The sequence below is a fragment of the Manihot esculenta genome, chromosome 8 (genome assembly GCF_001659605.2).
Source record: "Manihot esculenta cultivar AM560-2 chromosome 8, M.esculenta_v8, whole genome shotgun sequence".
Lineage (NCBI taxonomy): Eukaryota > Viridiplantae > Streptophyta > Magnoliopsida > Malpighiales > Euphorbiaceae > Manihot > Manihot esculenta.
The window spans coordinates 18143500-18170762 of record NC_035168.2 but is presented as its reverse complement, the minus strand read 5'-3'; the positions used below and the strand labels follow the sequence as shown (position 1 = coordinate 18170762).

The window sequence follows — 27263 nt, the reverse complement described above, 5'->3', positions numbered from 1 at the left end:
AGTGCTAATTTTATGCATTCCCTATAAATTCTGAAGGCTTTCGAACAAGCTTTTATATAAATAAATTATAATTATAGTCCAAAATTTTAATAAATAAGTCATATAAATCTAAGACAATTTTAATTAAATACCTATTTAGTTAATTAAATCAAAATCGTAATTCTTTCAAATTATAATTTTATCCTAATATCAATTCATATGCAATCAAATCCTATTTGATTTAACTTCACATTTTATTTTCTCATATAATTCTTTTTGTGTGTGATCCATTAAATTATAAATATATTGACAACAAATATAATTAACTATTTAATTAATTTAAAAATCAAGAATATTGTTTAATAACATGTCAAGATTATCTAAATATTTAAAATGTTAAAAGTGGTTTGACTTAATTTTAAGTGTATAGTTTATCGGTGTAATTAATATTCTTCCATCACAAATGTGCTTATTTAACATTTAATACATGTGATGTATCTATAATCTTAAATCATATTAGGTCTTATTTATTGATCATTGGCCGATTGAATAAAATTTCAAATCTTATTTGTTAATTTCATTTCATTCCACCTTGCGCAGAGATTTCATGATCAATACTAGTATAGAACAAATGAGACATTCTCTAATTTAATCTAGGGCGATGAATGTTATCTCAATCATATAAATACCTTCATATATTCATACTGTTCCTAATATATCAAATTCTTCCATATTTGTTACTTATAAACTAAATAACGTGTAAAATGAATTAAAACATAAAAGTCTCTATAATTATTTATTGATTTCAAGTCAAATGATCACTTACACAACCATCACTTGAATAATCTATAAATAAAAGTTATTTTTCTCATGCAGCACTTATTTATAAAATAAATATCTATATTAATTCTAGATATCTCACATATCTCAATTTATAAGATAAGTTGCTTCTCTTAAAAGGAAAAAAACATGATATATACCGTTCTCAACAGTTTTAATTATTGTTCAATTATGATAAAAATATCGACTATAAATATTTGGAAATATTACTTAAATACAATTGGAATCTCACAATTATAATCACAAATATAATTTCCTTTAATCAGTAATATAGTATCATGAATTATATCTTTACTCGAATTTCAATTAAATTAATAATAAAATTAAATAACAATCTTTATATAATGTATTTAAATATTTAAAATACATGAAAAATAATATCTAAGTATAACTAACAGATTAGCCGTAGAACATATTACTAACACATCTTAATGTTAGATAGCTATAGGGAATAACCGTGAATAGTCAGGCTAACACTAAGATCCTAGGATACCTTATGCAAGCACATGATAGGAACTAAGTCCAAACATAAGTCATGTAAGAAAATCTTAGCAAGTTTCAAAAGGTGCAAATCATGTTATTCCAAAACATAGAAAAGTGTTTCTGTAAAAACAAGGCATTCCAAAAGAAGCATTATGAAATAAGAGGCAAGCTAAGGAGAAAATACGAAGCAAAAAATTAAAAAGAACAAGAGGCGCAAGATAAATGGAAGAGAACACGATCCGAATCCTAATTATACGGGGCATCACATTCGGAAGGCTTCAACAGTTACACTGCTTGGAAAGGAGATACACGGCTCTCAATGCATCAAGGCATGTAGTGCAAATTCAATGTATAATAAGTCATGTAATTTATTGGATAGGTAAAGTAATTTACAATTTACGGTTATTTGTTCTGTTCTTATTAGTTCATTAATTAATTAATTAATTAATTATTAATTGATTGTTGAGAATAGATGATAAGAGGACGTTACAATTACTTTTATGTCTTTCCCTCTTAAAATCTTTTCTTGCTCTTATTGTTGTTAATCACATAACCCAAAACTTTGATGTTTTCAACTGAGTTTTATCTTATTGAGAACAAATAGTGATATAATTTACAATCAAAGTGATTAATGAAACTGAAATATTTCAATTTAGTTTGATTCGATTTGTTTATTATTTTTTATTTGATTTAATAAAAAAGCAGTTTGATTTTTAAACTTTTTATTTTTATTTTTAAATTTTTATTTTTTTACCATACAAATATCTTTTACATTAAAACTCTAAAATGGTAACAGAAATAAGAAAGACCATTAGAGAGAAAAAAAGATAAATATACTAACAAAGAGAATTAAGTCCAAGTCAAATCCAAAAGCCCAGAAACCTCGCCAACCCACCAAAAATCTTTGAGAAAGAAGAGCATTGATTGTTCACCTCCACCATTGCCGAGACTAAAGAAACTACTAAGCAAAGTCGCCGAAAAGATAAACTACTAAGCAAAGTCGCCGAAAAGATTGCTCCAAATCAACAAACGAACTATTAGACTTTCACGAACAATCCAGACAGCCAGAGGCCAACCAAAATAATGAGTCCAACTATCGAATCAGCAGACTATCGACAAGCTGACCCATGCTATTCCAAGCTTAAATAGGCATAGAGCTACTATTGAGAGTCGCTCGCTTCGACACCAAATCCACCGTTTCATAAGCAAGTCACCATAGCCAAACCATCCAAATGACAGCGACAACGATGGTCAAATACCATACTAACAATCTAGATCGAAAAAACTCCATTACAAAAGTTAAATACAGATTCAATATTTTCCATAAGTACATCAAAAAATTATACTATTACCAATGAAAAAAATGTGCTAATGTCAATAGCTAAACTATCCAAATGACAGCGACAACCAAATACCATACTCAAATAGTGAAAACAATCTAATTCGAAAAAAATTTCACTGTAAAAGTCAAATACAGATTTAATATTTCTCGTAAATACATCAAAAAATTATATTAGGGCCAACCAAAAAGATGAGCCGATGTCAAAGATGTTTTTTCGATGGGCATAAGAAAAAACAAAGACAACGTAAATGACCTTATCTGCTTTCTCTGCCTACTTGGCTCTAAACAAAAAGACTAAACAAATACTTTTGAACTTTTGTTCAGTTCAAAGCTAAAATGTAAATTACCTGGTCGTCTCAATTCCTTTGCAAATAAACGGTCGTTTATTTAACTAAAAAAATAACAGAAATCGTATTCGGTAGTACCTCGGCATTATCATGTTCAATATCAAGCGTCGGATATCACAGAGATCTAAAATAATTTGTAATCGAACGGCCATCAGGTGAATGCTGTAGTTAAAAGTTGCATCCATGTTTCTCTCTTAAAAGTTACTCTCTTCTGTTCTCTCTCTCTCTTTAAAAAATTTTTCAACGGCCGACCGGTGCTGACGTGCTACAACCAGAAGACACTTTCCTCCTCCAGTACTAATCTCCTCTTATTAGATCTCAGTCTCTTCTTCCCGATCTGGTACTTCTTCTTCGATTAATTTGCATTTTACATATTTTCCCTCAATTTTCACTGTTCTTCGTCGTTCATGCTAATTCATGTTGGCTGATGCATTTTCTCCCTAGGGTTTAATTTGTTTTCTCTATTCTTTTTTCTTCTGATTGGGCTTTGTGATAGTAATTCATCGATGGCTGCTCCACCTGCAAGAGCTCGTGCCGATTACGATTACCTTATAAAGCTTCTCTTGATCGGCGATAGCGGTATGATTTTATGTTTCTACCCTCTGGTACTGGGAGTTGTTTCAATCTATTTGAATTAAAATGTGATCTCCTGTTTTTTCTTTTTCCTTTTCAATTTGAGGTTTGGTCAATCATGTACAGGGGAATGAGAATATGCTTCCAAGCATATGGTCTGCATCCTAGCCAGCATTTCAAACGATTGATTGTGTAATGCATGTTTTAAACTTACTTTGACTCGATTCTTAGTTCAATAATGAACCTAAATTTAATCCCAACTTTTAATACCAAAAAAAAAAAAGGAGCAGCATATTAATGCTCCTTTTTTTTCCCCTTATGTATGCGACTTTATATAGTGCAATACCTATTGGCTAACAACTATACACGCATGTTTGCACCTCTTAGTCAAAACTAAAGTGAATTGGGTAGGATCCTTAGTGTAAGCTGGTGCATTTGATTTCGTGATGATAATTCTCCCTTTTGGTCCTTGATTAATTATTAAATTTATCAAATTACATGGGTTGGATGAAGTGGCTGCTGGAATGGAATCAACCATGTCGGGTTTTTCAATGCCAAGAGGATGCATATGGCACCACATGAGCTTGCCCTGTTGTTTGAATGTTATATCTTAGATGAATTAAAACTCCTTTCTTTTGTTTTATTTTACTTTTAAATGTTTATGTTTGTATTGACACCATTTTATGTATTAACTCAGGACCATAACATTTCATTCTCTCTTTTTCTTTTCTTTTTTCCCTCTCTCTTTTTCTTTTGATATGTACCTTGGCAGGTGTGGGTAAGAGTTGCCTTCTTTTGCGTTTCTCAGATGGTTCCTTTACAACTAGCTTCATTACAACCATTGGGTGGGTGTTTTCTGAACTTGGATATATTAGGGGGTTACTTTTTGTTTACTCTTGGAAATTTTTAGTGGCCAAATTTCCTGTTTACAGCATTGATTTTAAGATAAGAACAATTGAGCTTGATGGAAAACGGATCAAACTACAAATTTGGGATACTGCTGGTCAAGAGCGTTTTCGAACAATTACAACCGGTAGGTCTCGGGGCTTAACTCCTTTTTTATTTTTTATTAAATGCCTTTAAAATGTAATAATTGATTTATGGTGCTACTTTTACAATATGGATACCTGCTTTCTTCTTTATTATACCCCAAAAAAAAAAAAAAAAGAAAGAAAGAAAAAGGAGGGAACACTTTTTGATGCATCATTTGCTTGTATCTTAACATTTTAGGCAACACTACAAGATATCATATTTTCTTAGTTGTCATTAGTTGTAAACATGTGAGCTTCTTTCCTATGCTAGGCTTATATGATTTAAAGAGCCACATTTTGACTTGATTTAATATCTAAATAAAAGAACTCTTTTCTTAAATAATTTCCCTAATCCCTTATCATTTTTTCCTTGAATTGTTATGTTGACTTCTTTAGCAAGTATGGATATAAATGTGGCATACATGGATGATAAAATATGGTTATATGTGGACATATATTTTTTAAAAGTTGATGATATCATAGGGTAGAGTTATGCTAATGAGTTGAACTTTTTAAATTACATCTATCCTTTTTCTTTTGGCCCCTGATGCAATGAATTTCAACAATAGCAACTACTGCTAAAACTTGATTTTAAACTAGTTAGCTCAGCTATATGTATATTTGCCATTCAAATTTGTTTAAAACCAATTTCGCATTGATATCCAAAAATTGTAAATCTTTTAATACATTTCCGTCCTTGTAATTTTAGTTATTTTCCTTTCTCTTTACGCTCATTCTAGAATAAACTTATCCCATCTATATTTGAGCATTTTAATGTCCGTTGGACATGGCTAAACTATCTTAAATTCTTAATCAATCATCTCTTTGTATCGTCAATTTGTCCTTCATGCATTTTCTAGCAGATGAAAAATTGATGATGCCATATGGTAGATTTATGCAAAAGAATTGACCTTTGCGAATGCATGTGTACATGTATTTATCTTTTTTTTTTTAATGCATATACTTGAAGGGCAGTAGCAACAAGAAGTCAACAACAACTACTACAACTAAGCCATAATCCTAGAATTGTTAGCTATATGGATCATTTCGCCATTTAGCTTTATTTGAAATCAATTTCCCAGTGATATCTAACGGTTATTTTGATCATTGTTTTTAGACCTGCACTGTCCCAGCCAGTTCTATTGGAAAACCTAGGAATATGATTGCTCCAGGTTACCCCTGAAACCCAGAAATGATAGAACTCAGTTGAATCGGTCCCAACTCATACTTCAATAGGATGGGGTTTCTTTTTTTCTTTTTGGGAAAAAAGTCTAAACAAGCTCCCCAACTTCTATCAAAGTTTACATCGCCCAATTCGATCTTTTTTGCCAATTAACCCTTAACTTTGCATTTGATTCCAAATAAGTCCCAACTTGATAAGATATTAATTTTTTTAAAAAAATATTATTTCATATAATTTTAAATATTAAAAATAATTATTTTGCATTTAGACCCTTTACTTATTAATTCTCTTTTAAAAACTAATACTTTTTGCCTAATAGTAAGATCGATTAAAAGTAGTTTTTATATAGTATCACGAATAAAACTAGACATAAACACATAAATCTTACAGTTTCGCCTTGATGGTCTGGGTGTAGTTTTCAACTAGTTGGTTTGATTTTAGACATTGAGATGTGTGCTGATGGTGGTTTGGAATAGTGTATCGAGTAATCAAATTTCTCTACCCAGAAGGTTCTTTGTAGATCCTTAACTCGATTATTTTCTTATTCAACTAAGTGCAACTCAAGATTAATTTGGAGTTGTCGAGCTTCTTCAATTAATTTATCTTACTAAAAGCAAACTTTATTTACTGCACTTTCGAATTGAAAGTTTGGAAATTTTATTGATAGAGTTTGTATAAGTATACACTCTCAGGAGAATGTTAGAGCACTCACAAATACTTAAGAATTGTAAACATGCAGGGAATACGAGCACCCTGAGGATATAAACATACTTAAAAAAATTGTCACTCTCTTGCAATACATAAACTATTTATATAAGAGGTATGAATCTTTCTACAGTCATTGCTTATGTCACTTTTTGGAGACCACTCAATCAATGGAGTGCTTGGGGAATCTGTTTGTACCCTTCACAATTCATAAGGGTCTTAGCTGTTTACGAATAATTGTTTTGACATCTTGTCGTCGTCTTCTGAATTACTGTCTTTTGCTTTGTTAAAGCATGATTTTGATCATTCTACTTTTGCTTTTGAGCTGATAGATTCGTTCATATCTCTTAGTGCAGTAAATAACTGTTCTCTAAATTCTTCTTTTGGCACGGACTCTAATAAATCCTTGAAAAATTTAGATAGATTAGTAAGAGATTGAGCAGTACTAGATGAATTTGGTTTTTTAGTCATGTAAATTAGTCCTTTACTGATATAGACTGATGGAGCTTCAAAGAATTCATATTTATTCCACCATTTTGGATACTCATTCCATTGAGAATCCATTAAACTTTTTCTGTTTTTTAGTTGCAATTTTATAGTCCTACCTAACTATCCAAAGGATTGTGAACAATAGGATACTTTAAGGTCCTGTTCGTTTCAACAAATTGTTCATGAGTTGATCTTACCTTATTACTTAAAGTGATAGGAAATAATCCCCATTAAAAAATCAATCATGGAACCAAGGGAAAAATTCCCAACTTCTTTATCCTGTTAAAACTGCATGAACTAGTTGAATTTTCATTGTCTATTCTCATATAAGAGGGTTCTTGTCCGTGCTTAGATATAATCAAAATTTTTTATAATCTCTAGGCTTTCCGTAGCTTAATTCTCTTTGTTAAAAAGAGAATCTCCGCATTCATCATGAGATATCACTCTTTTAGTTTTGCTAAAAGTCCATTCATGCGCTGATCTTTCAATGAGAGAAAAAATCACTGGTTCTGTTTTTGCTAGGATAGCCTGATAATAATAAAAAACCTTTGGCAGATAGGGACTTACAGAGTGGTGCTTTAACTTTTTCTGTCAATAGTAGTTGAGAGAAAAAAAAAGGGTATATATGGGTAATTTACCTTGTTATAATTTGTAGCTTTGATGCTTATCTTATAAGCATCTTCTCTTAGTTTGTCCACACTGCGGAGAGATCTCGTGCAGCCTCTTTGATGGAGTTGTAGGAGCTTTTGAACTCATTTCCTGTAAGAAATTTTCGAGTTAAGAAATTAGACAATGAGTTAGTTTCCTTTTAATGAATTTAATATCAAAATCAAATACATATAAGATGGCTTTTCATCTAGCGATAATCTGTTTGATGCAATATTTTAAGAGTATTTCTTTTGCATTTTTAGAGTTTATCCTTATAAGGACTTTCTAGTTTCACAAATCTGATTCAAATTCTTGAACGTATAGGACTATTGATAATATTTCTTTTTTTTATTGTAGAATAATTAACCCTAGGACCTGTCTACACGCCACTAGTAAACCTTTCTAATGACTCTTTATTATTGATCATTTGCTTAAGGATTCCTCCATAACTCTTTTTTAATTCATTAATTTCTACAATTTTAAAGGTTTTAGAGTGAGGTATAGGAAGACAAGGAAGATTTTTCTGTGTCTTTAATCTTCCTCATTGCTAGCATATATTCCTTAGTCCACTCTAGAGGGTTTTTCTTTAACTTTTGAAATAAAGGTTTTGCATCGTGAGTTAGAGTCCACTCTAGAGGGTTTTTCTTTAACTTTTGAAATAAAGGTTTTGCATCGTGAGTTAGACTTTTATAGAAGTCTAATACATAATTAAAACTTCCTAAAAATCTTTGCAACTAAATTTTATCTCTTATCTCATCATGAAATTTGTCAGCAAATTCTCTTATTCTATCAATCAGAATAATTGTCCCTTTTTCTATATTGTGACCCTAAAACCTAATTTTTATTTGGAAGAGTTTTATCTTCTGTGTAGAGACCACTAATCCATTGCTTTTAATAATTTTAATGAACATCTTTAAATGCTTAAAATGTTGATTTATTATCTTAGAAAGTACTAAGACATTGTCTATATAGGCTATAGTAAATACTGAATCAGCATTAAAGATATCATTCATGATTTTTTGAAATTTTGTTGAGGCACTTTTTAGCTCGAAAGGCATTATATTCTATTCATAATATCCGAATGGAACTGTAAATGTTGTTTTCTATTTATCTTCTTTTGCAATCTGGATTTGCCAATATCCGAATTTCATATCAAATTTTGGAAAGATGGTTGCCTCATAGAGTCTAATTAATAGATTTCTTTTATTAGGCAAAGGATATCTAATTCTATCTTAATGCCTTATTTAAAGACTTATAATTAATTACTGATCTAAGTACTCCCCTTTCTAATTTTGCAACGTTTTCTACGTTTTTCTAGATTTGCACCTTCCTTGTTATATATTTCTAAGTGTCTTGGTGCCCCATTGCTATCAGTTTGACTTTTGTAGGAATTATCTTTTCATTAAAGTCAAGTCATATGGTAAAATAACCACATTCTTTTTCTCTCCTAGAAAGCATTGGGACTTTCAACACAAATGCAATTAAGCATCTCCTGAATTATCTTGATTATTTGTTGAATCTTTCTGTCATTAATTTTTTCTTCTATGACCTTAAAAGACACTTCCTGTTTTAAGGAGTTAATAAACTTGTTTTTATTTTCGATTTGGCTTTTGAGCATATTTATCTCTTTTACCCTTGTTGAGATACGATGTGAAAAGTAACCCATTCTTCTATTTCAGTGCTTATTCCTTTTTCCTATAAACTTTTAATCAGATATGACATATGCAAGGAAGGTCCTAGAATAACAGGATGAGATAATCCTTTCACCATCAAAAAAGGGTTTTCAAAGCAAATATCTTTATTGCAAATAGCAATATTGTTTCGCTTATATTTTACCACCATCTTGCTTCTATCTGCAATGTGTAGCTTTTCCATATTCTTGGAAAAATATCTTGATGGCACCAACCCTTCCTTTATGCAATTCAAATCTACACGAGATTGTATTAAATAAATATTCTTTGTGGACAACTACTATTATTTTAGTATGCCATTTATAAGTTATTACTCGATCCACTAGATTGACATAATGAAGATTATTGATACTATTAATTTCTTCTCCATTGGAGAGATCTTTTTCAGGCCTTTTAAAGTCAAGTTGATTTTGTTCCTTGTGGAGTAGTTCGAAAATTACTACTCTTTCTTTTAACTCTTGTAGTTCAACTTTTACTAAATTTAATTCCGCCATTAAGTCTCGCATAGTGGGCTCTCTAACCTTCTTTATATTTTTAACTCTATCTGATATCACCTTCAAATCATAAAGGAGTTTTTCTAGAGGACTCTTAGAATTAGATGTCTCGGACTTTTCCCTATCTATATTTTAATATAGGTCTCTAATTTACTCCTTTTCTTTTCTGGATCTTCTATATTGTCTATTAGAGGACAATTCGAATTAGTGTAATTTCCTACCTTTTCACACGTATAACATACTATAGTTTTCTTTGTTTGCCACTTTTAGGGCCTCTTTTCCTTTTAGTTTCCCCTTCAGAATTAGAGGGGCTTGATTTTTTAGTTTTCTTAGACCTATTAGGTATATAATACTTCTTCCTCCTTTCCCCCTGAAATTTCCTTTTATAAGGGAATTTATCGGTTGAAATTCTATTTCTTTCCAAACATTTTCCTAGTAATTTTTTTCCATTAACACTCTCTTTTTGCATTTGCAAAAAATTCATTGTTCTAGAGACGACTTCAGATGCCAGTTCTCTATAGGTGTATGGATCATAGGGGCTTATACCTTCGTGTTTTGCCTTATCTGATGCCTAACTTTTTCTGCAAAAAGAGGTGAAAGGCTAGAATTCATCCAGTATTGCTTAATTTCCTATTAATCTTTCTGCAAATTCAATGAATTATCAATAGAATGAGTATCTGGCTAACAAGGAAAATCATGATAAAATGATGGGATAAATATGAATTCTTTAAAACTCAATTGGTCTATAACAATAAAGGATTAAGTTGTATGCTTAAAAAGTCAAATTTATTCAGCATTGCTCAATCTTCTATTAATCTATCCAAATTTCTCAAAGATTTTTTACGGTTCGTGCTAAAAGAAGGATTGAAAATTAATTATTTACTACACCTGGAAATATGGAGGAATCTGTGAACTTAAAAGCAAAACCAAAATGCTCAAAATTGCACTTTGACTTGGCAAAAGACAATGATTTAGAAAAAGACTAAGATGTGACAATCAAAACCTTTATGAATTGTGAAGGGTACGAAAAGATTCTCTTGATGGTAGAAAGATTCTTACCTCCTATATAAATAGTTTATATATTACAAGAGAGTGACAAATTCTTTTTAAGTGTGTTTTTATTTTCAGAGTGCTTGCATTCCCTAAGTGTTTGCAATTCCTAAGTATTTGGGAGTGCTTGTAATATTCTCCTGAGGAGTGTATGTTGGTACAAACTCTATTATCAATAGAATTTCCAAGTTTCTGGTTCGATTGCAATTCAAAAGAGTAGTAAATAAAGGTTGTTCTCAGTTAGATAACTCTAAATTGATTTTGAGTAGTAGTTAAACAAGAAAATAATTTAGATAACTCTGAGCTAGGTCTAACTCACCCTAAAAGCTATCTCAAGGGTGAGGAGTGCCTATGACCAATATAAATGGCACATTACCCCTTTCCACAACTGATGTGAGATTCAACAGATTTTGAGTAGTTAGTTGAACAAGTAAATAATCTAGTTAAGAATTACTTGGAGAACCTTACGGGAAATTTGATTACTCATCAGCGGACATCACAATCTCTAAAATCAATTTTGGCCAGGTCTAACTCACCCCAAAAGCTAGCTCAAGGGGGAGGAGTGCCTATGGCCCATCTTGCACATTACCCCTTTCCACAACCGATGTGAGATTCAACAGATTTTGAGTAGTAGTTAGTTGAACAAAAATATAATCTAGTTAATAATTTACTTGGAGAACCTTACGGGAAATTTGATTACTCATCAGTGGACATCAGAATCTCTAAAATCAAGCTAACTGGCTGGAAACTATATCTAGACGATTCAAACAAACCTGTAAGATTTCTATGTGTTTGTCTAGTGTTATTTGTGATACGGTACAAAAACTACTTTTAATCAATCTTACTAATAGGCGAGAAGTATTAGTTTTTAAAAGAGCACAATCAGTATTGTGATTGTAGAGAATACCAGGAACTTTAGCTTGGTTAAATATTTTTATTAGGTTCTTAGATAATTTCAAAAAAGAGAATAATTTTTAATCTAAGAATCTTGTGTTAGCTTCCCCTATTGGTATATCATGCACATCCATTTCATTCATCCTATTTTGGTTTTATAAGTTACATCCTCATCTATTACTCTATTATTATTTTGGACAACAGAACCTAAATTCTTCAATTGATTATGTTTTGGTGCAAAATTCCATCCAATCAAACTATTATGGGAACTCGTCCATATTCCTGCTCATTGTTCTTATACTTGTGAGTTTTGATTACCCCCTTGTATATTCTTATGACATTTATATATTTAAATTGGACTCCTTTCTTCTCCATCGCTCTTCCACAATACCCTATCTTATGCCTTTTTATAGGTCAGTCAGTACCACATAAGATCCTTCTTCTTCTTGTAAAATTTATTTTACTGGTTTGGTCAGTTTGGTTAGCTCAGCTTTTCACTAAATTAACCGAATCAAATCGAAAATCAATATTTTTTGAAATTAATAACTGAACCAAACCGAATAGACCAAATAACAAAAATTGGCTGGTTTGGTTGGGTTCTATTTGGTTCGGTTTTTCGATTAAAATAAAAAACTGCACAACCCTAAGTATGTTCAAGAAGACATCCTAAGAACTTTATTATCATCATCGATAAATATGACTATAGAAAGAAATTAGATACCAAAGGGGAATATAGGGACTAGAAGATGCCAGTACTTGCTTGTTTGCACCATTTTTCTCTGTCTCCATGAGGTCTCACTAAGGGTGTAAAAAAACTAAACTATTTGTTAGCTTTTTGGGGCTCAATTGATGAAAGCTTAATCAATTAAATTTGTTTTCTAGATGAGTTGAGCTTGATTCTAATTTTTAGGCTTCTTTAATAAATAAGTTGAGATCAAGATCAGGAATATTCAGTTTGTTAAAGCAGGCTTCTGAGCGGGCTCGATAAGCTGACTCTTGATTAAGTTCGATAGTATGGTCGTATATTAGCTTGTTAGCAGGCTTGTTAATAGGTTCATTTATAAGCAGGTTAAACATGCTCATGAGCTTCCTCGCTCGTAAAATCATTTAATCAAGTAAAAATATTTATATTAGTTATTTTGTTTTATGAAGTTGTAAAAATATTTAAGTTATATATGTTTTTTAAATATAATATAGTTTAAAACTATAATATGATAAATACATGAAATGTATTTATAAAATATAGTTATTTGTAATTTAAATTTAATTTGTTTTAGTAAAAATCAAGTTAATTTTATATGATAATTTTTTTTTAAAAATAATAAATATGCTCTTAATATAAAATAATGTAACAATGTATAATATAATATTTGTATTATAAGAAATAAGTGCTTGTAATTTAAATATGAAATTAATTTTTCTATAGGAAATAAATTTAAAATGTTTGAAAATAATACTCTCTCCATTTTCAATATATATTATTTAAATCATTTTATAAATATAAATTTGAATAAAAAATTTAACCATAAAATTTATTTTAAACCATTTATTCATATTGAATTGTGTAATAAATTAAACTTATGTAGTTTAAGTGTTAATGGGATTTGAAATTTAAATCGATATCTCTCTCTCTAAATTTTGAACTTTAAAGTTTAAGTTTCAATTTTAACATTAAATTGTTCATTAACTTTTCTCTTTCTTTGTCCCTTCTCTTCCCCTTCTCTCTTTTTTTTCTTTGAATTCCAAACTTTTACATTATGTTTGGTGCAATTCCCATTCTCAAAATTTGGTGGAATTCAATTGAATCCATGTATCATGTGTTTGGTTTGAATAATCACTTCGAAGAATTTAATTCTATTGAATTGATTATAACTAAAATTAATTCCTAATAAATTTGATGGATTTTTGAAATAAATTCTACAAAATTACATAATATTTTTTAGACTAAATGAACAATTAAATAATTTTTTTGTAAATCATTCATATTCTTATATTAAAAACCATAAAAATAACTTTGTATGTATTTACTATTAATCCTTATTTTGCTCTTAGTAATGACACTTTATTTTTGTTATATAGACCTCGTCTATTATGAGACAAATTTATGTTGCATTTATTAATTTATTAATATATTAATATATTGTAATTGGTATATATGTTTGTTAATGTTGTAAATTTATTAAATAAACAATTGTTTATGATTAAGTAGAAAATTATAATCTTAATTCATTTCTTTAGGAAATGAAAGCAAATTAATTTCAGTTATAAAATTATATCAAACCTAAATGATGTAGAATTCAATTGAATTCTGTATTTTAAGTTGTCCATACAAACAATGGAATTCATTTTAAACGGTTTTTATCTAGAATTCAATTGAATACCATAAAATTTTATAGAATGGAAGTAAACCAAATACTATATGGATTACGATTCAAACCCCTCTCTCTCTCTTCCCCCCTCTCTCTCTTCCCACCTCTCCCTCTCCTTCTGTCTCTATTTCTCTCTCATCCTTTAAGAATATCATTCTCTCTAAATCTTGGACCTTTAAAAGGTTCAAGTTTACTACTAGGCTATCCCTCTCCTTGTACACCTTCTAACTTAGATATGTGCTTCATAAATGTTTTTTCTACTTATATTCTTCACTTATTCCATGAAAATTAAGTTGTTCATATATTAATAGATTTTTTTTTTTAAAATTAAACATGTAAAATCCACACATATATATTTGTATTATAAAGTGTAATTCTAGGAAAGGTGACTTCTATAGTCACTTTGTTCAAAACAAAGCAATACTTTATTACAAAAACCATCAAATTTTATGACAAGTTTATTATTTTACTTTAAATGTTTTGTAAAGTGAATCTAATTTTCCTAATCAATCATATTACAGAAAATATATTATAGTAATGAAATAATAATAATAATATATAAACATAATATTTTTTGTAAATTTTTTTAAAAATTAAAATCTAACATTTATATTTTCATTTTATAAATTTGTAAAAATAATATATATTAAAAATAACACTTTAGAATATGAAGATAACAACGTATTCTTTTAATAATAGAATAAAATGTTATTTTTAATTAATAATTGAGTTATTAGTTTGATATAATTTTATTATATTAATTTATACAAATATATTTATATATTTGAGAAATCACCTTTTTTTTTTTTAATTTAACATAATTTCCATAAAATGATTACTTTAGAAATATAACTACCACTTTATGTAAATTTATAATATAAAAGATATAATTCATGTAAAGTTCAATTTATTTCTGTAACAAAGTAATTTTACTTTATTTTACATCAAGTAACAATAGAAACCCCCTTTAAGAAAATAGTTTAATCATATGTACATATAAAGTTTGAATCAAAAATTTAATTATAGTCTGAAACTTCACACAAAAAAACATATTCATATATATAATAATAAACGTTAAAATTTAAAAGTATTTTAAATAATTAAAATAATTAATATATTTATATCATATAATAAATTTTAAATTAAATATTTTTCAGAAAAATGAAATATAGAATCTCAATTAAATAATTTGTAGATATGCAGTAAACAAGGAATTAAAATAACATAAAAATTAAAAAAGGAAAGAGAGAGAAAAAAGAAATAGGAAAAATGAAAAAGGAAAGGAAATAGTAAAATGGTAAATAATGCTAGCTTGCTTTAAAATATCAATTAAATAACCTGTAAATATGCAGTAAACAAAGAATTAAAATAACATAAAAATAAAAAAAATGAAAAAAAAATGCAATAAAGAGAAATAAAAAGGAAAAATTAAAAAAGAAGTAAAACTAAAGGAAAAGTTAAAAAGAAGTAAAACCTAAAAAGCTAAATTACATTGCTTGGGATTCAAACCCAACAATTAAAAAGGACTTAGCCCACGTGCCACCGGACCACAAAAGACGAGCTAAGAACGAGCTTGCAATGAGTTGAGCTCGAGCTTTAACATTAAAATCAGCATCCATCTTGAGCCTGCAATGTTTTGGTGAGTCAAGACTAAGCTAGTTAGAGCGTGTGGCTCAGCTCAATTTGTTTACATCTCAATCAATGTCTAACAGAGCTGAATGGAAATGAAGGAACCATATAGATGACCCTAGCTAGTTTGGGATTAAGGCTTAGTTGTTGTATCTCTCTCTCCATCGTCCTTCACCATTTCACATGTCAAACTTAACTGTGTAGAACTGACTCTAAACATCTATTTGGTATCTCCTTTAGTCCTTGTTTGCTTAATTTTATCCCATTTATGGTTTGTGAAGTTTGACAATTGTGTTGGTAAAAAAGATAAAAGTATTAGGATAGTTAATTGATGAAACAGGAGGATTGGTTGTATGAAAGTTTACAATGAGGCAAAAATTACTGTACCATGCCACATACTACATTTCTAAAGCTACAAATGAGCCTAGGATCAACTTTGAACTTGACTTATTAATGGCTTCCTTCAGTTAATCCTTTAAGGTTACTGAATTGAAGTCTAGTGTACTTCGGAACACTTCTAATACTCATTGAGGCCTGTGAGCCAGCTCAGTGTTGTAAACTCATTAATGATTTGATTTTGAATATTAGTTTTATAGTTATTTATTCATGATTTTTATTAAAGTTCTTAATCCTATAAATAAAGATTATTATCTTTATATACCAAGTGTAGTTTGTAAAAGTTGCACATTTTGCTATATGTTGCTAATATTAAAAGAGCAAAGGATGGTCAAGCATATTAAAGTTTGCATTTATAAAATGATTTTTTGAAGAATCGTGAACAGTTACAACATAAAAGTTAGTTAAGAAAGACATGATTTTAACTCAAGTTTTCTATGCAGCTAAATTTGTCTATATTTATGATTTTACCTCATTTAGGCTTTATCTGAATTCATACATAGTGATATTAGGCTCAGCTCATTTGCAGCCCTCACTTGTTCAAGCAATGCTGATCTTTAATCTCCTGATTTCCACCAATAGAGTTGAGATATTCCAGCAGAGGTGGCTTTCACCTTGAAGGATATGGAGGGGTGGTGGCACATTGTCCAACCATATCCCTATTGTATTCAATATTGAGATTATATATTTTTTTTCTCCCTTGAAATGCAGCTTTATAGAGCACATCTTCATATTCATTATAGAGTTGATGAAAGGATACCTGCAAGTTTGCCATATGCATACTTCCTAGCTTCTTAGTTTCAGACCGACTTTGTTGGAGTCTTATGTCAACAATTGAAGCATGAAGAAATTAGTTTGTTACTCTGTTTTAACTTGGAAATAAATTCGAGGGATGAGTTTAAAAAGAAATTATTGATGGAGCTGATAAGCATGATTGGTTAGATTCCAAAATTTATCTTTCAATCTTTTTGTTGTTGGTCTAATCAACTAGGTTACTTGGGAGTTCAATCAACTGGTGAATAGTCCTGACTAAATGAATAAGAGAGAATGCTTCATTCAACTTTCAAGATGATGGTTTGGTGGTGTTTTTTTTAGGTAGTTGGATGTTGTCTCCTTTATGTGGATGCTTGCTTTGATTATTGACTCATATACACACACAAATGTTAATAGAGTGAAGAACCTGAAATATAGAATAGAAGGGAAAGGAAGAGAAAGGAGAAAACTCAGAGGTGATTCATAGCCATTCCTCAGAAAACAAGAGTACAGAATGATTGCTAATAACAACCGTTACTAGCCCATAGCAAGGAAGCTGTATTACAAATCAGAATAGAAGAAAAGATAAAAACAAACTTGTCCTCTCCTCTGATTTGTCCACAGCATTTGCGATCATCGCCTAATCATTTGGTAGCAGATTCCTTCGTCTAACTAATTCCAGCTGTCCATTCTGGAATAATCCTTGGAAGAACCTTCCTCTTTCTTCCTCAGCCTCTTTTTATAATAAAATTTCAGTGAATTGGATCCACGGCCCACTGTTCCCTTTTCTGGGCTTTTGCTAACAATACTATCCCTTAAGAGACCAGCCTTGTCCTCAAGGCCGAAGTTTGGAAATTGATTGACAAGGTCATAATGATTCATTCAGGTGGCTTCATCTACTGTTTGTCCCTTCCACTTGATCATAACTTGTGTTATCCTAGTCCCCTCAATGAATACTTCCTGAATTTTCAGAATCTCCTCCGGTTTAATTAACTCATCTTCTATGGCCATTTCTTGTGGATAGAACCGGATGCTTGCCCACTACTTTTTTGAGTTGTGAAACATGGAATACTGGGTGTATTTTTGCAGAAGTAGGGAGTTGTAGTTTATACGCTACACTTCTAACTTTTTGCAGTATGTGGAAAGGACTGAAATAGCAGGGAGAGAGCTTTGGATTGATTACTTTCTTGAGAGTGGTCTGGTGGTGTGGCCTAAATTTCAGAAAAACAGAATCTCCCACCTCGTATTGAACATCTCTTCTATGTTTATTAGCTGACCTTGCCATTTGTTGTTGAGCCCATTTCAGATTGTAAGTTAATTGTCTCAATAATTCATCTTGAATGACCGATTCTTGGGCTACTGCTTTTGTTTTAGTCTCGCCAGGTAAAAACTGTTGCGGTGTTGGAGGAGGTCTTCCATACACTGCTTGGAAGGGAGTCATTTCAGTGGCTGAGTGAAAGCTAGAGTTGTACGAGTATTCAGCCCAAGAGATCCATTTACTCCAGTGATAAGGCTGCTCGAATGTGAAACATCGAAGATAGGTTTCCAAGCTTCTATTAAGTATTTTTGTTTGACCATCCGGTTCAGGATGATATGCTGTACTCATTTTCAAATGTGTCCCCTGAAGGCGAAACAACTCTGATAAGAAATGACTTAGAAAAATGGGATTCCGATCACTGACTATAGACTTCAGCATGCCATGTAACTTGATGATCTCTTTAGCAAATAACTCAGCAACAGATTTGGCTGTGTAAGGATGCCGGAGACAGAAAATGTGCATACTTTGTGTAACGATCCACCACTACTAATATGGCATCAAACAAATTGGACCGAGGTAATCCAGTAACAAAATCAAGGGAAATGTCTTCCCAAACCTGATTTGGAATTGGCAATGGTTGAAGTAATCCAGCTGGAGATGAAGCCTCATACTTTTGTTGTTGACAAACCAAGCATTCTGCCATAAAGTTCTGGATGTGTTTCATCATTCCTGGCCAATATAGATTAGAAGAAATCCTTTTGTAGGTTCTAAAAGCTCCTGAGTGACCGATAATTGGCAAGGAATGGAATTCTTTAATTAATTTAGGAATCCAAACAGATGTGGGAGAAATAATCAACCTGCCTTGTAAAACAAGCAACATTAAATGATGGAGTAGTGCTTATATGAAAGCAGATTCTTTGCCAAACTTTGAATTATTGATTGAAGTTTCATGTCTTGATGAATCTTTGCTTGAATATGACCCTAGTCAATCCATTGTGGTAAACTAATCCCCTGCAATTCCATGTCCTCTTTCCTTCTTGATAAGGCGTTTGCCGCTGAATTAGAGATGCCCAGTTTGTGTGCAATTACAAAGTCATAATCCAAAATTTTGGCACCCCAATATTGTTGAGCTGTCCACTAAGTGTTTCAGACTGTGGTGGTCAGTGTGAACCAAAAATTTATTTCCCAATAGATAAGGATGCCAATGCTGTATAGCCAACACCAAGGCCATCATTTCTCGCTCATAAGCAAATTTAGACAAGGTTTTGGCTGATAAAGCTCGGTTGAAGTATGTCACAGGTTGCTGTTCTTGCATTAACACAGCTCCTATCCCTGTCTCTGATGCATCACACTCAAGAACAAAAGGTATGGAAAAATTTGGTGTAGCTAAAACCAAGGAAGAAACTTGATTTAACTTAACGAGGGCATCCTGGGCTGCTTGTGTCCAAACAAACTTGGTTTGATTTTCCTTCTTGAGAAGTTGAGTCAAAGGCTTGGCCAACATCCCATATCTCTCGATAAAATGCCTATAGTCTTCGGTTAACCCTAGAAAAGCGTACACCGCTTTTACTGACTTAGGTTGAGGTCAATTAAGAACACTTGCAACTTTTGCTGTATCCATAGAGATACCCTGAACAGGGACAACATGCCCCAAATATTCTATCATGGTTCTCCCGAAAGAGCTCTTCTTCTTATTAATTCAAAACTGATGTTGTGCTAGCAATTGCAAAAATGTCTCTACATGTATTTGATCTTTCTAAGTTCGACTATAAATCAAAATATCGTCGAAGAATACCAGAATGAATTGCCGCAGATAGGGCCTGAATAATTCATTCATTGTAGCTTGAAAAGTAGCTGTGCGTTAGTCAATCCAAAAGGCATGACTACAAATTCATAATAGCCAGAGTGGGTACGGAATGACGTTTTAGGAATGTTTGGTTCTGAAACTTGAATTTGATGATATTCGGACTTCAAGTCTAACTTAGAAAAATATTTTGCACCATGTAGTCAGTAATGATTGGTATCAGATACTTTTTTGGAATTGTGGCTTTGTTTAAAGCTTGATAGTCCAAGCAAAATCTCAAACTTCTGTCTTTCTTGCGAACCAATAAAACTGAACTTGAGAAAGGATTGGAACCGGGTCTAATTATTCCAGCAGCAAGCATATCTTCCACCAATTTCTCAATTTCGTCTTTCTGGTGGTACTCGTATCTACATGGCTTGACGTTTACCGTCGAAGTTCCTGGGTGAAGGGGAATAACATGGTCTGCAGGTTTATGTGGAGGTGATATCGAAGATTCCCTGAACAATTTTGTATGATACTGAAGCAACTCATCCATCTGTTGTTGCTGATCTGCAAAAATTTCATTCTCCCTTTGCTCAGTAGTTTCCAGAACAAAACAGTCCCATAACAGAACACAATAATCCACTACAGTTAACTTGTGAACTTGAGGAGCAAAAATTTGAGCTCGCAACATTTCTAGATTACCCGATAGAGTGATCTGTTTGTTCTGGTGATAGAACGACATTTGCATAGTGCCCCAATTTGCCCTAACCTCTCCCAAGGTTTGCAACCAAACCACCCAAAAATAAGATCAACTCCACGAAGAGAAAAGATATAGCAATAGACTTTCAGGAGAAACTCACCAATGTGGATAGGAACATCCTTGCATCTGCCAATGGTTTGGACTTTGTGACCATCACCTAATTTAACATCAAACAAAGGGGTATTATTCACCTTTAACTGCAATTTCGAAACTAAGTCGCCAGAGATAAAATTATAACTGGGCCCACTGTCCATCATGACTGTGATGGGCGTTCTGTGAATAGTTCCCGCCAATTTCATTGTCTTTGGGGACGAAATCCCTCCAACCGAATAGAATGGTAGTTCCATTTGGGAAAAATGGGCTTCATCCGAGATTTCTACCACTGAAGCCGTTAATTCAGACTTTTCAAATTCAGAATCATCAGAAAGGTTGGGTACTTCATCTTCACTGACAATAAGAGCTCGGAGAGTCTTATTAGGACATTCATGCATCGAGTGAAAATGTTGTTTGCATTTGTAACATAACCCCTTTGCTTGGAGGTCTAAATTTTTTTGATGAGAATACTGTCTGGTGGGTCTATTTCTGTTGGGGAGGAAGGGTCATGATTTGTGGAAGTGGAGGTCGTAGGTGGTGTTGATTTGGGGGGAGGAAAAAGAGGTCGATCAGGGGGCTGAGGTGGAGGCAGTAAAGGGTTTTTAATTGCGTGAGAAAGGAGCTGGGCTTTAGATACGAGAGTGGAGAACTTGGGTTGAAAACTGCACACAGAACGAAGCCCATATCCAGAGGACCATTTTATGTCCTTAGAAGAAGATTGATTCCAGGAAGAAGGTGGTCGAAGAAAGTGAATCTCCAGCTCAATTTCTCGAGCGAGATTCATTGTATGAGACAGAGAAGTGGTGTCATGAGATTGAATACGTACCCGAATCTCCTCTCTGAGCGCGCTGAGAAAAGAAGCCTAGGGATTGTTGCTAGTTAATCTTTCTATTTGAGCCAATAATTCTATAAAAGCATCAATATATTCATCCACTGAAGCTTCCTCATGAATTGTAGCTAATCTTTCATATGGATTGGCTCTAATATCCCCACCATAATGATGCAGTAAGTCTTTGGAAAACTGAGACCATAAAAGATTGGGATTAGCCTGGCGAAGCCAGCCCAGCCAATGAAAAGCTGACCTTGTCATACACACTAAAGCGAGCTGCACTTTCATCTCTTCTCGTGTGTGATTCAATGCAAAATACTGTTATGCTCTTGCTAACTATTCCACTGGATCTATACCTTCAAAGTTAGGAAGCTCAATTTTTTTGATGGCCATTGAGGTATCGTCCAAAAGGACTGGTTGGGACACAACTGGTGGAAGTGAATTCGTGGCCGCAGAGGTCGCATGAGAAGAAGCGGTACCTTCGTCAACCATAGCTTTACCGCAAATAAAAGAAGTGATTAAAGATTCCAGGTGAGAAAATTTCTGATTCTGTTCTTGTTGGAAAGAAGAGAAGCATTGCTCCTGTTCGATTTTCATAGCAGCTAACAACTCCTCCCGAGGTTGACATGTTCTTCTCTATTTACAAATCAGAATAGAAGAGAAGATAAAAACAAACTTGACCTCTCTTATTCATTCACAGCATTTGCAATCATCGCCCAATCATTTGGCAGCAGATTCCTTCTAACTAATTTCAGCTGTCCATTATAGAATAATCCTTGGAAGAACCTTCTTCTTTCTTCCTCAGCCTCTTTCTGTAATAAACTTTCAGTGAATTGGATCCACAGCCCACTGTTCCCTTTTCTGGACTTTTGCTAACAGATGTAGCAGCATTTTAAATTCAAGCATACAGAAATATCTGTCGTGGTGACTTTGGACTGAATGCTGGGTAGCTTCTAGATTAGCCTTAAGATTTTCTTATTTATTTTTTGGTGGCCTTCTGTGTAAATTATTTATTTTCTTTCTTATATTCTAAAACTTCTCCTTGTTGCTTTTAATTGGTTCTGAAGTTTGCTGAAGTACAGTTACCTTTTGCAGCGTATTACCGTGGAGCTATGGGTATTTTGCTTGTGTATGACGTCACTGATGAATCATCTTTTAATAGTAACTACTTCTTTACTCCTATCTTTTGAAGTTTAGCTTGCCATGCTTTTATTTGTTACTCTTGCTGATTGGGTCTCCATATCATTTGTATAGTTTTCTACAACTATATAATTGTGGACCTTTATCTTTGGTGATGCTGTTATTTTACTTATGGAATGTCAAGGATGAAGTACCTTTTATCATATTTTGTTATCGTTTCCATCCTTATTATTTTCTTCAATTTACTTGTTCATTTATATATTTATTTATTTTTATATCTAGATATTAGGAATTGGATCCGTAACATTGAACAGCATGCTTCTGACAATGTGAACAAGATACTTGTGGGTAACAAGGCAGACATGGATGAAAGCAAAAGGGTCTGTTCTCTCTTTCTCCCTCTCTCTCTCTCCATGTGTGTGTGTTTTTTTTTTTTTTTTTTCTTTTTTTCATTAAATAAAATTGATGAGGAACTTCATTGTTAGGCTGTTCCTACCTCAAAGGGCCAGGCTCTTGCAGATGAATATGGCATCAAGTTTTTTGAGACTGTATGTTGATTTAATTGCTTATGTTGAAATTAATTTGATATCTTGTTGATTGTGTATATATGTGTGTGAATATATGACAAAGAAATTCTCTTATAGAGTGCAAAGACAAATTTAAATGTGGAGGAGGTGTTTTTTTCAATAGCTAGGGATATCAAGCAAAGGCTTGCAGATACAGACTCAAAGGCTGAGGTACAAATTATTAGAATTTTATCCTTCGAGAGTCGTGTTTATTCACCACAGTTAAAGCTGTAATTTCATAGCATTTCTGGTAATTGCATTCATATTCATCCAAATGATCACGGATAGGAAGACAATCTTGGCAATTCAAAAAGTTCCATTCATATGTGATAACAAATATGAATTATTGATCATTCTATTGAATCAACATTTCATGCTGCTAACTAGCCCAAACCCATATTTGGGTTTGTTACCCTCCTGCTTTTGTTATAAACATATGCCTCTGTTGGGTTTTTTGCAGCCACAGACAATCAAAATTAACCAACCGGACCAGGCAGGAGGGCCCAACCAAGCTGCTCAAAAATCAGCCTGCTGTGGTTCTTAAAAGAAGCCATGTTGGGATCACATGGCTGCATTCTCCAAGCATGTTGATGGAAACTATTTTCTTACAACCATGTGATTGGTGCTTGTATTTGTTATTCCTATCATTATTTTTTACAACTGTTGAACATTTGGGTGTGAATGCTAGATCCTTCCTATTTTGAGAAAATTAAATTATATTTAGGTAATTTCCCCGCACTTTATTGTTGGTGACTGGAAGATATTCTTCTTATCTTCTGCTTGATTTCACTTTTTGTAGTTTGGAGTTGGCCAAAATGTGATGAGACACGAAACCCGAAAAAAAAATCAGAAAAGTCTTGTTAAAAGTGGAATTAAGATAAACCTTGTCATTCCCAAATTTTCTATATAGACGAATTTGAATTTAAAGAAAACATATTTTTTTATAGAAAATATAGGGTAAGTTTTAATTTTAAAATTTATATGTATAATGATTATTATTAAGTTACTAATTGTTAATGGTAAAATTAGGTGATAATTTGAGTGTTATGAATATAAGTCAGCCTGATTGTAATTTATCACTTTGTATTAAGAATATAACTTATTTTATGAGAAATTTATTTATATGATATAGAAAAATTTATTAATTGATTTCTATTTTAAGAAATAAATTAAAATATTTCTAATGTTTAAAAATTTTATTAATTTATTTTTTTTAATTTTTATATATAAATATTTTACTATTTAGTCTTTATAGTTTGAAAAATTTATTAATTGATTCTTTAATTTTGTATAAATTTTATTAGCATAATATTTTAGGTTTTTTAAGTTTTTTTTTTACAATATTCAATGGATAAAATTAATAAAAAAAATTAATTAATAGACTTTTTAAGATGCAAAATATATATTTTTTAAAATAAAGAGACTAATTTCTTTATATTATAGGGATTTAGTAATTTTTTTTTAATTTTAATTATGCCTTTAAATTGTTTAACTGGTTCATGAGACGTTTTTAATATTCAATTTCATACTTTTCTAATAAAATTTTAGGGTGTAAATATGTATTTAGCGATGTAAAGGGGAACTCACAATTTGCATGATGAACCTAATGGAGTGAGATCTTTGATTCTTGTGAAGGATGAATTGGATTCTTTGTATGAGAAATGAGAATATATAATTTTAAAGATATGGACCTTACAATTGTATCATCAAGGCTTTTGCTTAGTGGGAATTTTAGTTAATGTCTTCTTTTTCTTTTGGAGGGAATCTCTTTAAGACAACCTTTGTCCTGTTTCGTAGGCTTTGAATGTTAAATTTGCAATGAAAAGGATTCTTATCCAGATTCCAAGTTGATTTGGAAATCGCATGTGAATACAAATGGATTCTTAACCAAAATTCTCATTTCAAGTTCATTTGGAAATCAGGTGTCAATTTAAAAAGAGTGACAGGCATTTTCCACATGGAAGGATTCTTTTCCAAAATTCTTATTTCTTCATTTTTAAGATTATTATAACTTTTTAAAGTATAACTTTAAATTGTATGCTATTTCACACAAGTGTAATAGAAAATTTGGTAGTTGATCAATATAAAAAAAAATAATGATGTGGAGAGTTGAAAATTTCTATTCAAAGCTAATATAAGCGAATGAGAATAAATTTCTTTTTTTTTTAGAAATTTACTGTCTCTGTGATTCACAGAAGAGTTTTCATCGCCGAGTAGTAATAAAGGATTTAAAATTTGAATAAAGGATATTCAACAATTCACATGATATTTTTTCTATTAAAGAGACTGTCGAATAAGTAAAGCTATGAAACCTCACTAAATGGAATCCGCAATTAAGAGAAATCTAAGAGAATCAAATATATTCTTAACATAACAATTTGATATTTATTTAAAAGAAAAAAAAAACTCATCAATAGCTAGTGGCGAGCATTCGGTTGATTCGGTTTAAAACCGAACCGAATCGAATAAACTGAAAATCGAAATTTTAGTGTTTATGAAAACCAAATCGAATCGATTTTGATCAGAAACCGAATCGAACCGAACCGGTCTGATTCGGTTCGATTCGATTCGGTTTGATCTTATTCTATTTTTAATAATTTTTTTATTTTTTACACTTTATTTTTAATATTTTAAAATTTAATTAAAATATTTTAATCTTAATATGATTTAATTTCAAAACATATTATTATCACTAATCGGTTCGGTTCGATTTTTTTAATTTTTTCTGATTAAAATCGAACCAAATTGAAATAACCGAAATTTTTAAAATTAAAAATCGAATCGAACTGAAATATATAAAAAATCAAACTAAAATTTTAAATCGATTCAATTCAATCAATTTTTTTAGTTTAAACCGAATGTTGATCGTAAATAGCCACGGAAATGAAATTTGAGGGAAGAAAGATTAAAAAGGAGTACACTATCCTGGAGGCGAAGCTAAAAGTTATTATGAAAATTTGATTTTTTTTTAAAATTTTACAAAAATTAATTTCGCTGAATAATAATTAAGGAACTACATAAAAGGTTGAAAAATTCATTATTGGGATGGTACTTACGAATCTCAAGAGTTTAATTTTATGTATTAGAAAATAACACAGTGATATTTAGTTAAAATAAAAAGGTAAAAACAATTATTTTAATTATTAAATTATAGATCAATAGTTATATAAATATTTAATTTTTTTATTTAAATCAGAAAAGTAGTGAGATATTATTTCCCAGCTCCCACGTGTCATAAACCTATTGTATTTTGATAATAAACATAAATTTTAATTTTTTTTTGCTAAAATAAAAATCTTAGTGGAATCATGATCACCCTTTTGAATATAGAATGAAATTCTAATGGAATATTTTCTTGCTTTCTGAAAAAACTATTATAAAATTTAAAAATATATGTCAACTGTCTTGTTGCATTTTGAAATGCGACATCGTATTGGTTTTTATAATTATTTAAAGAGACCAAATATTTTTATTTGTTTAGGTAGTAGAAAAGGTAATTTAAGTTTTAAATCTATTCAACACTTAAAGTTATAACGTATTCAATATTTAAATTTATAAATAATTATTATAATTAAATATAAATTAATTATATAATTGATATTTTATTAATTTTTTTTAAAAAATTATAAAATATCTAAATTTTAATAAAATTAATTAATTGATTCATATAACTTTTAGAATTAATTAAAATATCGCTCATTATCTTAAAATTTAATCATTATAATTTTACTAATCAAATAAAAAAATTATCGATTAAAAGAGAGATAACAATTATAAATCTCAAAATAATCGAATATTAACTATTTTTTATATGGTTTAATTTGATCTAATTTAATTATTAAAATCGATCTATGGATTAAAAATATTAAACTCATAAAATTAAATGTGTATTCGTTTTCATTGCTGATTTTTTATTTCTTATTTAATAAAAAAAT

At 31.0% G+C, this 27263-nt stretch overlaps 1 protein-coding gene across 2 annotated transcripts; it reads left to right on the top strand.

Moving 5' to 3' along the window:
* Positions 1-3084: 3084 nt before the first annotated feature.
* On the top strand, positions 3085-24066 carry LOC110620808 (ras-related protein RABE1c). Of its 2 annotated transcripts, XM_021764697.2 has the most exons (9): positions 3102-3331; positions 3488-3570; positions 4337-4409; positions 4497-4597; positions 22718-22783; positions 23045-23142; positions 23248-23310; positions 23407-23499; positions 23789-24066. In XM_021764697.2, exons 2-9 carry the CDS (start codon positions 3498-3500, stop codon positions 23870-23872), a joined length of 651 nt encoding a protein of 216 aa, XP_021620389.1. In that variant the 5' UTR covers positions 3102-3331; positions 3488-3497; the 3' UTR covers positions 23873-24066. The 2 variants fall into 2 exon arrangements, with proteins under 2 accessions (XP_021620390.1, XP_021620389.1); XM_021764698.2 differs by lacking the exon at positions 22718-22783 and having other exon boundaries at positions 3085-3331.
* Positions 24067-27263: the final 3197 nt, after the last annotated feature.